Raw genomic sequence first — 15,295 nt, 5'->3', positions numbered from 1 at the left:
AATAAAACATATATAATTTATTTTTTTGAAAAAACATTATTTATAAAAATATAAAAATTATTTTACGTCCAAAATGAACATGGGCAAGTGGAAGTATAGATTCAAATATTGTTGGACGTCAATTTGTCCAAGTTCCTTCTAAATGAAGCTTTTTTTAATAATTTATAATTTTTACTTATCACTATTGATATAATATGTCATGATTTTTTTTAATTCTTTAAAGTTTTATAAAGTATTCATCTACCAATATTTGATTTTATATATTTCCATATTCATACAATCAATTCTTTTTTAAAAGAAATTTAAAACATAAAAAATTATTAAAAACATATTTGGAATGAATTTGGATAAAGTGACGTTCAGATTCCTCAGCATCTAGACATCTATTTGTCTATATTCATTCTGAACATTAAATATTTTTTTATGATTTTTTATAAATTTATATATATTAAAATATTTTGATTTTATATACTTTTAATTTCAAAATAATAATATAAAAATATGATATTTAAAAAAAATTAAATATATAAAATTATTTTAAAAAATAAGTTTAGAATGAATCTGAACAAATTAATGTCTAGATTCAGTTGCATCTGAACAACCATTTGTTTATATTCATTCTAGATGTAAAATGATTTTTATAATTTTTATAAAACTATATTTTTAAAATATATATATTCTTAAAAATTGATGTTATATATTTTATTTTAGGTATTTTAAATTTCAAAATAGTAATATAAAAGATAATATTTTATAAAAAGAATAAAGAATATATAAAATTACTAAAAAGTAAATCGAAAATGAAGCAGAACAAATGGTTGTCTAGGTTCAAATAAATATAGACAATTATTTTTCATGTTGTTTCTGGATGTAAAATAATTTTAATATTTTTTATAAATTTAAATATCTTTAATATTTTATTAAAACTGATCATATATCATGATATAAGATCGTCACATGTCATTTTTCTATTATATCAATAAATTTAAAATTACATGAAATGAGATCGTTACATGTTATTTTTCTATTATATCAATAAATTTTAACAACATCACTAATTAAATGAAATAAAAAATATATATTTAAAAAGTCAGCGCTAAATTGTGGGAGAGCTCAAACCCAACTATAGTCCAGAATCGGAGAGAAAAAGGCATAAAAATTTAAAATATTAACTGAATCCAGTTTGACTTTTAACTTTTGATCTTCTATTTTGGCCACCTTAATGGACGGTCCCTTTTTGGGGCATAATGAACTTTCTTATAAAAGCCTTAAAGCAAGGGTTCTAAACATAAACATTATGAAGGTATTGGAATCAAACACATTCATTACCAACTATCAACATTTCATTAATTATAAAAACATGATTAGCAGAGTTACAGATGAAAGATTAATACTAAGAGACGACATAAATTGAAAGATTCAGAACACATTAAACATATTAATTTAATTATGATAAATCTGGGGATTTTTTTTCTTTTTCTTTTTTTTTTTTTTGCATGGGTTTCAACCCAGATTTTTCCATGCAAAAACCTCACAATATGACGTTGCATGCTTAGAATAATTCTAATTCCACTTTCAGACTTTGTTTGAAGCATCTGCGGTGTTGTTAGTCTTGATATTTTGAGCTTCACCGGTTCCGTCACCATTGTTGGGGTTAGGACCCACCGCGTTCACTTCCAGAGACACCGTCGTCGATCCCAGTTTGACGACGTCGACGACTACTTGCTGAGCCGATAATTGAAGCTTGGGATCTTCCACCATTTTCTTGGGGTAGTTCTTGTATATGGCGTAAAGAATCATTTGAAGAATTCCAAAGATAAACCCAAGTACATTGGGAACCTGTTAAGATGATTAGATGTCAAGAAAATGTTTCTAATGTTAAAAGGAATTCCAAAACATGAAATATGCTTTACAACATACAGCAATGTTCATATCCTTCAACAAAAGGCCATAGAAGAACCACATCACTGCTCCTAAGGTGAGGAAAACTGATAAAGTAAATGGCATATACTCCACGCTCTTGGTTTTTATCACTTTTCTCTGCAAAAAAGAAAACAGCGAAAAGTTTTGAAGGGAAATCAATTAGAATAAATATGGGGTTGGCTTGTTTTATGCTTACCAAAATGCCGAGAGGTGCAACGAACACACACAAAGCGAATCCCATGCAAATGTATCCAAGAATTTGGAGACGGATCAAAGGGTTTTTAAGGAAGAAAGTTGAGAAAAAGATGACTCCGAACCCGAAAACATTGAAGAGGAGGATAAGTTTCAGTGTCACCAACTGAAATTCAACCATTTGTAAACAATCAAAATATGGGAAATTAAAGAGGTACACAACTATACATATAATAGTATATAATATAGTACCTTTTCCTTCTTTGGGCCATAGTAAAAGTAAACAACAATGTAAAAAGTCTGAATGAAAACGCAGAAAGTGTTGATGGTGATGAGAAGCATAGCATCCTTCTTAAGGAGTGCATAGTAAATCCAAAGCATCGCGCTGAAGAGTGATACCACGTAAGGGATTGATTGGTACCCTTCCGATGTTCTCTTCTTGTATATTTGGTAAAATGTTGGCCTAAAATATGATATATATATATATATAATATCATCAACCGTTGAAACAATACACTGAAATAAAAGCTGACAAAAATGGTGCCTTACAGGGGAGCAAGGGAAACCAGAAATGAAACAACGTTTCCTAGAAGAAGAAAAACAAATATGAAATATCAGATATTGAGAAAGAAATGGTGATTTTGAAGTTGAAACCTTCATTAAAAGAATTCAAATATGTATACCCAGAATGCCAAAAACGAAAGCCCAAGAGACATGAAGAGCCATAATATCTGTTGTAAATTCCCTCTTTCTTTGTTTCAAAAACAAAGTTTTGATTGATGTCTCTAGTGATGAATGCACTCTTGGGGTCGATATTTATAGTGATGGAAAAGGGTAGGCTTACGGCTTATTCTACTTTTTTTTTTTCATGCAAATATGCAGTAGATTCCATTTTGATTCTCAATATTATTCCTCCAAATATTTTAATATTTGGACTCACTTGACCTGAATGGACAAGGATTTTACAAACTTAAGTTGACTCAACGTGATTTACTTTGTCGACAGCTGGCAAATTTTGTTGGGAAAGTTTAACTTACAAGTTGTATATTTGTAAGTGAGTTAAAATTTATTTTTAAATGATTAAATCAAAAATTTATTATTTTAAGAGAATAAAGTGTAATTTTCTCTTTTATTAAATTAAAATCTTATATAACTTAAAAGATCATAGTAAAATTTTATATGAGAGGTCGAGAACTCGATTCCATCCCTATCAAGAGCTACACATATATTAAAAATGAATCATATCTCGATATAATCTGAGTTGGAAAGGGAGAAAAAAAAGTGGTGAAGTTGCAAATAAAAAAAATATGGAAGGTTTTTGAAAGAAAAAACAAGGGGTAGTAGTGAACTTTTCAAGATTTAGAGATAAGCCTTTTTAGTTTGGTTGTGAATAAGCATTTGTAAGGTAAAGTCCCTTCCCCTAAACTCTAAAATTAGTTAAAAGGGTTATGTTTTTTATCCCAAAAAGGGTGGTTGGTGTTGAATGGAAGCAGCCCACATTTTACACCAAAGCCCCTACTCGAGAGTACCATTCCTAGTACATACACAAAATCACTGGGGACCCACCATTGTGTCTTTATGATGTGTCTTCCAACAACTGGTTTTTAAGGTTTACAACTCATACTTCACATTCTTTGTTGCGAAATTTTGCTTTTCTCCGTCACGGTAAGACCTCCCCCAGCCACGTCGGATTAGGCCAAAAGTTGGAATACAATTAATCAAGTTTTAAGGCTTCATTTATTTCAAAATAGGTTTATTGTTAAGTAAAATATTTAGTGGGAAATAAGAAAATGTTGTTGAAAATTTACACTGTCCTTACAGTTAAAAAAAAGATATTTTTGAGAAGATAAAATATTTATTTTAAATAAAATATTATAAAATAGAACATTTAATGAAATATAAAAATAGTATTTTTATTAAAATATACTTTTCTTTTTTCAACTTAAGTTAAAATTAAGGTTTAGTTTGAAAATAAAATTGCTTGTTTACCAACTTTTTTTTTTGTTTGAAGTCATGATTTGAGTTAAGAAAGACTTTTCAACTTCGATGGTAAATAAAACCATAGTTGAGAGATGTAGTTATTAAATAAAAAAAATTATTTATGAACAGTAAAATGAATAAGTCTAATTAACATTCATTTTTTTATATTTTAACTAATTAGATATTTTATTATAAGTTAAAATATGCCATAGGTCTTTACACTTTTCACAAATTTAGAATTTAGTCTATTTACTCTTATTTCGAGGAAATTAGTCCATTTACTTTTCAGATTACAAAATTCAAGTTCAACTATTAAAAATGTTAATTTTTTTGTTAAATTTGTTGGCGTGATATTTTGGAATAAAAATATTCACCCAGTAGCAATGTAATTAAAAAATGATGTTGTAATAAACTTGAATTTAACAAATTAGTTTTAACAGTGTTAATAGTTAGACTTAAATTTTGAAATATAAAAAGTAGATGAGCTAAAATTTAAATTTACAGAGAGTATAGAAACTTATGACAAATTCTAACCATTAGCGACCAAAACTTTTATATTTATACTAAGATATTGATGGATGTAAGTGATAATTTTTTTTGTACTTATATCGGAATTTTACTATGTGAACAATAATATGGATGGGTTTTGATCATTCTAAACTACTAAAATAATTATTTCATATATTGTTCACCTATACCAAACAAATAAGAGGTTAAGAGTGCTTGCTTCATAATGTATAAATAGCTTATAGTTTTTTTTTTAAAGTAATCTTCTATCTCATTGTATCATTGTTGCTCAAATATGATTCAATATTATCTCTTCGAAGAACCATTCATTTAATATTTTATTCATTTTTATATAATTCTAACTTATTAATACCAACAATCTTCATTTTTTTACTGATTATTTTTCTTCGACATTACTTGATTGAATATGTCTAACTACTTGATACTATATATAAAGCTAAACTTAAATTTTATTTAATTAAGTGATAATTAAAATATTTAGAGTTCTATTCAAGTAATAACTCTAATTTAATTACATCAATAAAATAAAACAATTAAAAAATAAAATTAACAAAAGCTTTTTGTAATAAGATCACATCTGCTTTTTTTTGACATAATACTTAGAATTACTCATAACCCCTCCCAACCCATAAATAAAAAGGATAATACACTTTAGCACACTCGAACCTACATCCTCCTACATCGGCAACAATACTCATGACAATCAAGTTAATACTCAATCGACAAAGAAAATTAACTTTTGAATCTATATTATTTATTTAATAAATAATTTTAGAATAGATTCCACTTGTGAAAAATTGCCAATAGGCCCCACATAGACAAATTAACATTGAATTGCTTTTCAATGATTATATTGTATACAACCACATAAGAAACATTGTTTGGATAATTTATTCACATTCAAAACTTTATAGTAGAAAACTGTAAATATATTATAGCACATGCATCATAAATTACAATTAATACCAATAAATTCCTAATCTTACTACAAAATTACATCTTCTTTCCATCTTCAGCTTTGGAATGTTTATAAGTCATTCAACTGATTTTTTTTAAAAAAAACTTCAATGAAAAGATTATTTTATTTATTTTTATAATTTCAATATTAGGGGAGAAAGAGAATAAATGGTAGGGTTGAAATTAAGGTATTGTATCGGTGAGTGTATCATTTTTGTTTTGATAATGGTACGTATTGATAGCGGTATATTTCAATGTATCGTTTCCAATTTACCAATATATTTTTAAATAACTTTCACAAATATATATATTTATAGTCTAATTTTTAATTTCTAGATAAATGATATATACATTTAAATATTTTTCATGTATATTTATACTCTCAATTTTAGCTTCCCAATAAATTATATTTTTTTGGTAAAGAATAAATTATATATTATATACATGTAAATCTATCTCATAACATCCATATAAATATATTTACATGTAAATATAAGTTTTAAAATTATTAATTAAGTAATTTAATAAATATTAATTTTAAATGTAATTATAGAAAACTAAAAGTGTTAAGGAAAAAAAATAAAAGTTGGTTTAAATTATGAAAAATGTGTTCCAATCGGTATGGGTCAATACATACCGGTACAAGAAGGTATTGACCACAATTGGCCGAACACACCGAAATTTTGGTCAAAATAAAATGTAAATTATTTGGTGCCAGTTTAGGACTGAAACGGTATGTACTGGCCAGTATATATATAATATATAATTTATTTTTTGAGATATATTTGCATGTATATATTATATAATTTTTTTAATAAACTAAAAATGAGAGTACGTATAAATATATGTGAAAAATATTTAAATTTATATATAATTTATCTAGAAACTAAAAATTAGATTAAAAATATATTTTGTAAATTTTTTTTTGAAAATATCAATAAATCTGAAATGATACACCAAAACATGTCCGATACATACTAGTATCAAGACAAAATTGATATGCCCCCAGTACAATACTGACTAATTTAATGTAAGTATAGATAGCATCACATTGCAACCATCTACTTGTTGAATATTGAGAGGCAACAAATACGCAGACATGTATTTACTTGTGAACCGAACTCATTTAATGTAAGTACAGATAGCATCACATTGCAACCATCTACTTGTTGAATATTGAGAGGCAACAAATACGCAGACATGTATTTACTTGTGAACCGAACTCATTTAATGTAAGTACAGATAGCATCACATTGCAACCATCTACTTGTTGAATATTGAGAGGCAACAAATACGCAGACATGTATTTACTTGTGAACCGAACTCATTTAATGTAAGTACAGATAGCATCACATTGCAACCATCTACTTGTTGAATATTGAGAGGCAACAAATACGCAGACATGTATCAGCAGAGAGATTTAGAACAGATATTCCAAGGATACAAACAAATACAATCAGTAATTGTAAACCATAACGATGATGGTTGAGAATAAGCTCATAATTAACAGCAGTGATGTTGTCATATTCAACGTGCAATACTGTGACGATTCTCCTGCGTATAGCTCTCCTCCTGCGGACTGTTTGGACAGCAGCATCAGCCTCCGGAGTCATTTCCCATCCAACGTTACTCACCAGACTAATGGATCTACAGACCTCCCATTGTGGAGCAGCCTAGCTGTTCTTTGCGCTTCAGCAATGTGCCTACATCAAAACCATCTTGTTGCATTGTTTCCAAATATTTCAGCCCACAATGCTACTTTTAATTTCCCAATCAGCATCATCAAGCTGCAAGTTAGATTCAGTAGTAAAATTTCAAGTAAAGCCTGTGCAGGATACAAAAAGAAACTGACACCCCACACTATCGCAATCCCGATCCACATTTAAAATAGATTCTTCACAAGATCCAAAAATCAGATAAAAAGACATCATACATTCTTGCTATTTTGTGAGAAGCCTTCCTTACAAGTATTGTCGCACTCTCCGAGGTCCTTTGAATTTCCATATCATTCCTTGGTCCCCAACAATCCTTAGCCAACGACTAATAAGCCTTTGCCACTCGAAGACCCCCTCCATGTGCAAACATCTGAGCCGGCATGGTCTTTTGGTGGAGGAATAGTTGCTGTACGTAACTCCAAGTTATGATCTAAATTATGCGCAAACAACTTCCATTTTCACACCCCTTGCTCTTCCACCATATCATTGACTCGTACACTATCTTTGACTTTGTGGGTATCCTTAATGCGATCACATAAAGGTTCAATTTCAGGAGCCCAAGCATCAGTCTAGCACGTGACCAACAGATATTATCCCGTAATCTCACCAAAACTTTCAACAACAATCTCCACACATACGAACAGTTTGTCTTAATTATGCTAGTCGACAACCTTCCCTAACCTTATATTTACCTCTCAAAATCCCCACCCAATATGCATTGATGTTGGTTAGCACATTAAACCCCAACTTTTGGAGGAAGGGTTTATTTTGCTCACCAAGCCGTTGAATACCAAGACCACCATCAATCGATGGCCAACAAGAATGCCAGTTGAACATGTAACGCACCAAAATTTTCGATACTATAACTCGTATTGGTTCAATGACATATACAATGAATTATTGAGAAAAATTGGAAATGAGTCTGTTAATGAGTAAACATATGAAATTAATCTGATACTTGGAAAGGAAATCAATGTGGAGGACTCTGAATGTGGAAGTGAGGTAAATTGGACAAAATAGTAAAATTTAAAAAGTATGAGGATTAAAATGCAATTTGACCAAAAAGTAAAAATGGATTAATAATGATTAAATGGTATGGAAGTACCATGGAATATATATTAGTACGATGGAAATCACATTTGGACTAAATTAGATAAGAGTGGAAAGTATAGGCATTAAATTATATGTTTTTCACAGTAAAAAGGCATAAGTGTAATTTGTATAAAAATAAATGAATGAATTAAATAATTGAATCCAAAATGAGAATTAAATTAAATAGTCACCTGTGATTTGTTTTATTTGAACAATTAAATCAATTCGCATATAAATTATAATACAGTAAAATATTTGTGATTTTAATAGAATTAAAATTGGGTTGTATAAATTATTTACTTGAATTAATTAATTAATTTTAGAATAATTATTCTATAATAATATTTAAAAGTGTAATTTTTTTTAAATATTTAATTGTTTGATTGAATAATTATATGAATTCAATTTTTTAATTAATTTAAGAGAGATGAGCGCATATAATTAAACTGAACTTGAACTGACACAACTAGTCCACCAAGGTCACTATGTCGTGATAGATAGAGTAAAAATACCCTAAGGGCTGCTGGCCATGTATGTTCCAACCGTTAGCCCTGTTTAAAAATTTTATCCATTTAAAATTTGCCTTGTAGCACAAAAGCAACCTAAGTATTATAATGTACTTATTTATATCAAATAATTTCAAAAAATAAATAAGGAGAAATTTTAAAATTAAAAGTTTTTGAAAGTATATACAAATTCAATACAAATTTATTTATGAAAATTTATTTTTATAACATATTAATTATATAAAATTTTAAAAAATTTATTCCAAAAAAGTTAAAATAAGTATAAACTTTAAAAATCCAAATATTGAAATTAAAAGCTTAAAAGTTATATGTAACTTTAGATTGTGTTTAATATTTAATATTTTATATGGGTTTGATAATTATTTTAATTTTTTACTTAATATAAATTTTTCAATTAAAAAAGTGTTAATAAGATAAATACGTAGATAGCTGCTTATCACTTAATGTAGAAAATATTAAGTCAATTTTATTTTATTAAAAATTTGAAATAAGTTATCTATTTTTTAAATGAAATATTCAAATTACCATATTTATCTTTCTGCGTCTCTAACCCAACACGCAAAATCTATTCTATGATAATTCATGAAAATAAATAGAATTCATGACATTGGTAAAAAAAATTCTTTTAAATAATAATATTAAAACACCGATTAGGTTTTAACTCAACTGGTATCAATATTATTGTTAGATAGGAGAACATGGGTTCAAACATGTTAAAGCACGTTTATCCTCTCTTAATGGGTGGGAAAAGGTAATGTGTAGTTCTAAGCATTATATTAAATAATAATAATATTTATGCTAAAGGAGTATATAAGCCCTTGAACTTTACAAAAAAAAATCAATTAAGTTCCTCCACAAAAAAATGCACTCAATTACACCCTAAAACTTTCAAATTGCATCAATTAAGTCCTTTGACCAACATTTTCCATCTTAAACCATTACAATGTTGGCATGGCCATTAATGATGTTGACATGGTGCTCCATGCCAACTACATTTGCTGATGTGGCAAATCATTCAAAAAAATCAATTTTTAAAATAGAAAAATTAAAAGAAATATTTTTTTATTGGCTGCTCAGATCCATTCATTCCAAAACTTAAATTTTTTAAATTTTTAATTTTTAAAAAATTTATAAATTTGTAAAAAAATTATTAAAATTGATAAAAATGTTAAATAAAATTCATAAAGTTCAAAAAAAAACAGAAAACAACAATAATAACCATTTAAAAGTTAAAGTTATAATAAATCTGGACAAAAGTTTGTCCAGATTCAATGTGAAGCTGGACAAAAGTTTGTCTAGATTCATTGAAGATGATTTTTCTAAATTATATAAAGTTTAAAAATATTAAAATTTATTTTTCTTTAAAAATATGATATATATATTAATGTTTTAATTCTATTAGTACTTTTTAGGATATATAAAAGATAAAAAATATTTTAATAAATAAATAAATATAAATAAAATTAAAATGTATTTTTATATATTCATTTACTAAAATAAAATTAAAAATTATTTTAAAGGCATTGGAAAAATTTTAAGGGACCTCTATATGGGTCCTGATGTTAACAAGTATAACAAAGTTACAATATTAAATGATAATGTCGTTAATATAAATCTAAGAGATACAAAGTTTTAAGTTAACTTTAAAAAAAAAAAAATTAAGCCGATTGAGTTTTAGTTCAATTGGTATCAGTATTATTGTCAGTGCAAGAGGACGTGGATTTAAGTACACTGTATGAATAATTTTAGGCAATATATAAAAAAATTTATAATAAAAATTTATAATTAATGTTTTAAAAAAATGAGTTAAATTTGATTGGTTTGCGTGTTGCTATTTCTTTTGTTTTTGTTTACTTAGTTGTCTTAACCAAACCAGATTTAAGTTGGATTTTCAATTAAATTTATGGTTTTTTTTTCAACGAATTTCTTATTTAATAAACACTTATTTCACATATCTCAACCAAAAAATAAAATAAGATATTTTAAATAAAGTTAATATTTATTTACTAAATTTTTTTATTTTTTATATATTCTAAAAGTTACAAATAGAATTAAAAAATTGATACACATATCATATTTTTAAATAAAAATAATATTTAACATTTTAAACTTTATATAATTTAGAAAATTACCTTCAATGAATTGGACATTATGATGTCCAGGTTCACAGTGAAACTAGACAATTTCGTGTCCTAATTCATTTTGGATTTGAACTTTTAAATGATTTTTATTAATTTTTACTTTTTTTTTAACTTTATTTAATATTTTTATAAATTTTAATAATGTTTTTACAAATTTATAGTTTTTTAAAATATTTTTTAATTTTTAATTAAAAAAATTAAGTTTTGAAATATATGAAATGGACAACCATTTGTCCAGTTCATGATTCTAGTAAAAAATAAAAAATATTTCTTTTAAAATTTTATTTTTCTTAAAAAATTTAATTTTTTTGCTAGTGTGGTAGCTAGCGTGGCACTGCCATGTCAACAATTATCGCTGACATAGAGTTCTATGTCAGCATTATTAATGGCCACATCAGTGTTGTAGCAATCAAAGACGGAAAGCGTTGGTCAAAGGGCTTAACTTATGCAATTTGAGAGTTTGAGGGTTTAATTGAATTTTTTTCGCGAAGAGAATTGATTTTTTTCGTGAAAATTCAAGGGTTTATATACCCTTTTTGCCTAATATTTAAAAATATATATTATGAGTTGATTGAATCATAGCTCGGTTGGCCTTACAAGAGGACATGATTTCGAGTACGCTAAAACACTTTTATCCTCTTATTTAAGGGTTGGGGAGGGATTATGCTTAGCTTTAAGTATTGTATCAATATTAGAGGTGCTCATGGGTTGAGTCGAGCCTAACATGATATGAACATACTTTATGTTTGCCTAAGCTTAGCCCGGCCTGAAATATAGGCATAAAATTTGCTCAAACTCGCTCATATTTGCAAAAGACTAACCTAAGCCTATTTTAGACTTGTCCATATTATTTTTAAAAAATATTTATTTTATTTTAATATTTAATAATTTTATACATTTTTTATTTATTGAAAGTTTTTATTTAGTCATCTTAACATTGTTTTAATGCTTACATTAAAATAGTATTATATATTTAGTATATGTTTATTTTTTTAATGTGTTCTAAATTATATAATATATAAAAATAACATAATATAAAATATTATAAACTAAAAAATGGATCTGGTTGGGCCGGGCTCGGGTCTTGATTGTTCAAACCTAAGTCCGGTTCATATTTAAACAAACCTAATTTTTTGCCCAGACCCATTTTTTGGGCCTAATATTTTTGCCCAAACCCTTTCAAATTTCGAGCGGACCTTTAAGTCTGAACAAGTAACTTGACCCATCAACATATATTAATTCAATATATACATTATTAAAAAATGATGTAAAAGCTTTGTAAGTAAATAATTGTCTCATAAAAGAGCGAAAATTGTAGTTATATACATGAGTAATTAAGTGAATAATGTTTTAAAAGAGTTATTACTATTTAGTCTTTTTCTTGAGATAGAATCCATCCACAGTAATTATCTTTGAAAAAAAGTTGGGAAGTTGTAGCTATTTTTATGGATAATATCTTTTAAAAAAAAATTGAAGTACATAATTATCTTGACTTTATTATAATTTATCGATTTTATTGTCTTTTCTTTGACTAAGTTTGTACCACTTGATTTATGTTTATTAGTATATATAATTAGGTTAAAAAAGAGAGTGGGAAGTTGTAGTTATATACATGGATAGTATTATTAAATTTTAAAAGAAAAATTGAAAAACATAAATATTTCTGTAATGAATATCCTATTAAGTGGATGTACTTTAAATTCTAATAGTCATTAGAATTAGATCTCTACTTCATTTATTCTTCTTATGCCTATAAATAGAGACTTTGGATAAGCTTTGTAAATATTTTGATTGATCAATAAAATACATTCTCTATTGCTTCTCATATTTTCTTTCTTCTTATAACACGTTATTAGCATGATTTTGCTCAAAGTGATAGTTCCTTTTATCAATGATCAAATTTATTCTCCATGATTTTCAAGATCTTAGATGGCAAGATGTAAAGTTTTTACAGGAAGTTTCTTTTATTTAATATTTAATATTTGATTATGTTTAGCTAATTCATGATCAATTATAATTATTTTGATTAACTTATTTTATTTTTATGTTAAGGATTCGATATTGCTATCTATATGAAATTGTGAAATAAGATTCATTCTCAAAGTTTGCTATTGATAAATTTTGATTGGATTCAAAGTCTACTATTGGAGTTTAAATTTGCTTACTTGTTGATGAAATCATTAAGACTTTGCTGAATAAGAAAGGTACATCAACTTAATTAGATCTCTATCTTTCCACTTTTTCTCAATAATAGCATCTTTAGATATTAAATTAATTTGATATATGGTTTAAATATTTGAGATGATTTTATTTTAAGCTTTGGTTCCAGGGTTACTTATGGTTTCAAACATCTTATTTGTTCATGAAAATGAATATTGATTGACTTCTTTATGCTGCTATTGTAGGTTTTATAATTAAATAATATATTTGGCTAAAAACATATTCTTACGTAAATTTGTGTTGATAAAACTATGAAATTTATGATTATTCAGATTTGATTTAGTTCGAATATAAATTATGTTTCTTTAATGTCTCTTATTATTTTGGTTATACAATTTGAAATTTTTCAATACTCATACATGCGTTATTCTAAAGGCAATTTTTTGAGGAATGTCTAAATTGATTTTTGGGTTGGTTCTAATATTGACTTTCAAGTTTAATTGTTGCCATTTTTAATTCTTGAATTATTTTGGTTGAAAACATTTTCATAAACTTAAAAATGAGAATTACTATATTAATTTGACCCTTTGCATTTCTATGAATCTCGTTTGTATTAACTAATTGTTGTTTGATAAGAAGCATTAAAACAACTCGTGTGGTTTGATTTTATAAATGCCTTATATTTTATTACTATACAACCCTGAGAAATTTATTACTTTCATAAAGTTGTCAAGGGCGTCAGAAAGTGCATTCTCGAAACTTTATTCTTGTAATTGGATTCATAAATATTTTTAATAAATATTTACGAAACTAGTTGTGTAGTTAATTAAGTTCCAGTTAAGCGAATTTGTTTGAATTAAGAATTATTGTAATATAAGGCCTGAATCACGTATAGAGTAAAAGTTTAATTATAGATTAAAAATTAATTGAGGGATTAAATTGGTAATTATGCCTTTATATTGGGTAGTGGACGGCATTAATGGGGTATTTATATATATAATAGTTAATATATATGTTATATATTATGAATTATAAAATGGAATTAATATGTATAAAGATTATAATAATAATAAAATAAAGAATAAAAAAAAAGGAATTAGAAAGACATGCAAAAGTTTGAGAAAGAAAAGAAAGAAGAGAAGAAGGTTTAACACACGACCTAAGGGCTTTTAGGTTTCAAATTTCAATTGGTTAGTTAATTTAGTCTATTTTCTTATAATTTTTATATTTTTGAAATTCCATTGTTTAGTACTACCCGACTCATGTTGTAATTTTGGCATTGATTAAGATTTTAAATGTTGTTAAATAGTTTTAGTATTAGGGATTAAATTGATAGATTTTTAAGCTAGAAATGAAAAATGATTAAATTGTAGAACAAATTGTAAATTTTATGTATTATGGATTAAATTGTGAAAAATTTAAAATTTAGGGGCTTAACCAAAAATAGGGAGTTAAATTTAGTTTAAAGTGAAATTTGTATGAAAATATAGGGTTAATTGTGAAGAATAAAAATTAGTCTAAGTTTAGGCACTAAATTGAAATTTAGGAAAATATTGAGTAAAAATTGAAATATTTAATATTAAATTGAATTGTGTTGTATTGATGAATTTTAATTGTTTTAATTACGTAGCTAATGTCGTATCAGAATCCTCGACTAAAAAGGGGAATGATAAGATCGACGTCGAATAGCTCAGAATCCACAGTTTGTATTTCTATAATCCGAACCTAGTTGTTAATTGTTGTAATTCGATTTTAATGCATAGGATAAGCGTTTGAGGTGAGTATTTGACATTTTGATAGTTGATTGAAATAGATTGAATTGGTATATGAATTATGAATGTATTGATTATTGAATTGAAATAAATATATGTGCAAATGTGAAAGTTGGATTTTGATTATTATAGATTTAATTGGATTCATGTGTATATGTGATCATATGAAAACTTGATTTTGGATATTGGTTGTATTTAAAATGTGAAATTAAACCCTATTAACTATATCGGGCTGAGTCAGATATAGATGGCTTGCCATAGGATAGGAAGAGTTTAGGGATTTCTTCGACTTCGAGTCGATGAGGCAC

General features: G+C 26.5%; 1 protein-coding gene across 1 annotated transcript; it reads right to left on the bottom strand.

The window, feature by feature from the left end:
* Positions 1-1,325: 1,325 nt before the first annotated feature.
* On the bottom strand, positions 1,326-2,948 carry LOC107949600 (bidirectional sugar transporter SWEET10). Its single transcript, XM_016884317.2, has 6 exons — positions 2,799-2,948; positions 2,665-2,701; positions 2,368-2,578; positions 2,120-2,281; positions 1,921-2,040; positions 1,326-1,839 (listed from the first exon to the last, which is right to left on the bottom strand). Exons 1-6 carry the CDS (start codon positions 2,839-2,841, stop codon positions 1,576-1,578), a joined length of 837 nt encoding a protein of 278 aa, XP_016739806.2. The 5' UTR covers positions 2,842-2,948; the 3' UTR covers positions 1,326-1,575.
* Positions 2,949-15,295: the final 12,347 nt, after the last annotated feature.

The sequence above is a fragment of the Gossypium hirsutum genome, chromosome A03 (genome assembly GCF_007990345.1).
Source record: "Gossypium hirsutum isolate 1008001.06 chromosome A03, Gossypium_hirsutum_v2.1, whole genome shotgun sequence".
NCBI classification, from domain to species: domain Eukaryota; kingdom Viridiplantae; phylum Streptophyta; class Magnoliopsida; order Malvales; family Malvaceae; genus Gossypium; species Gossypium hirsutum.
This window is presented reverse-complemented; position numbering and strand designations above follow the sequence as displayed.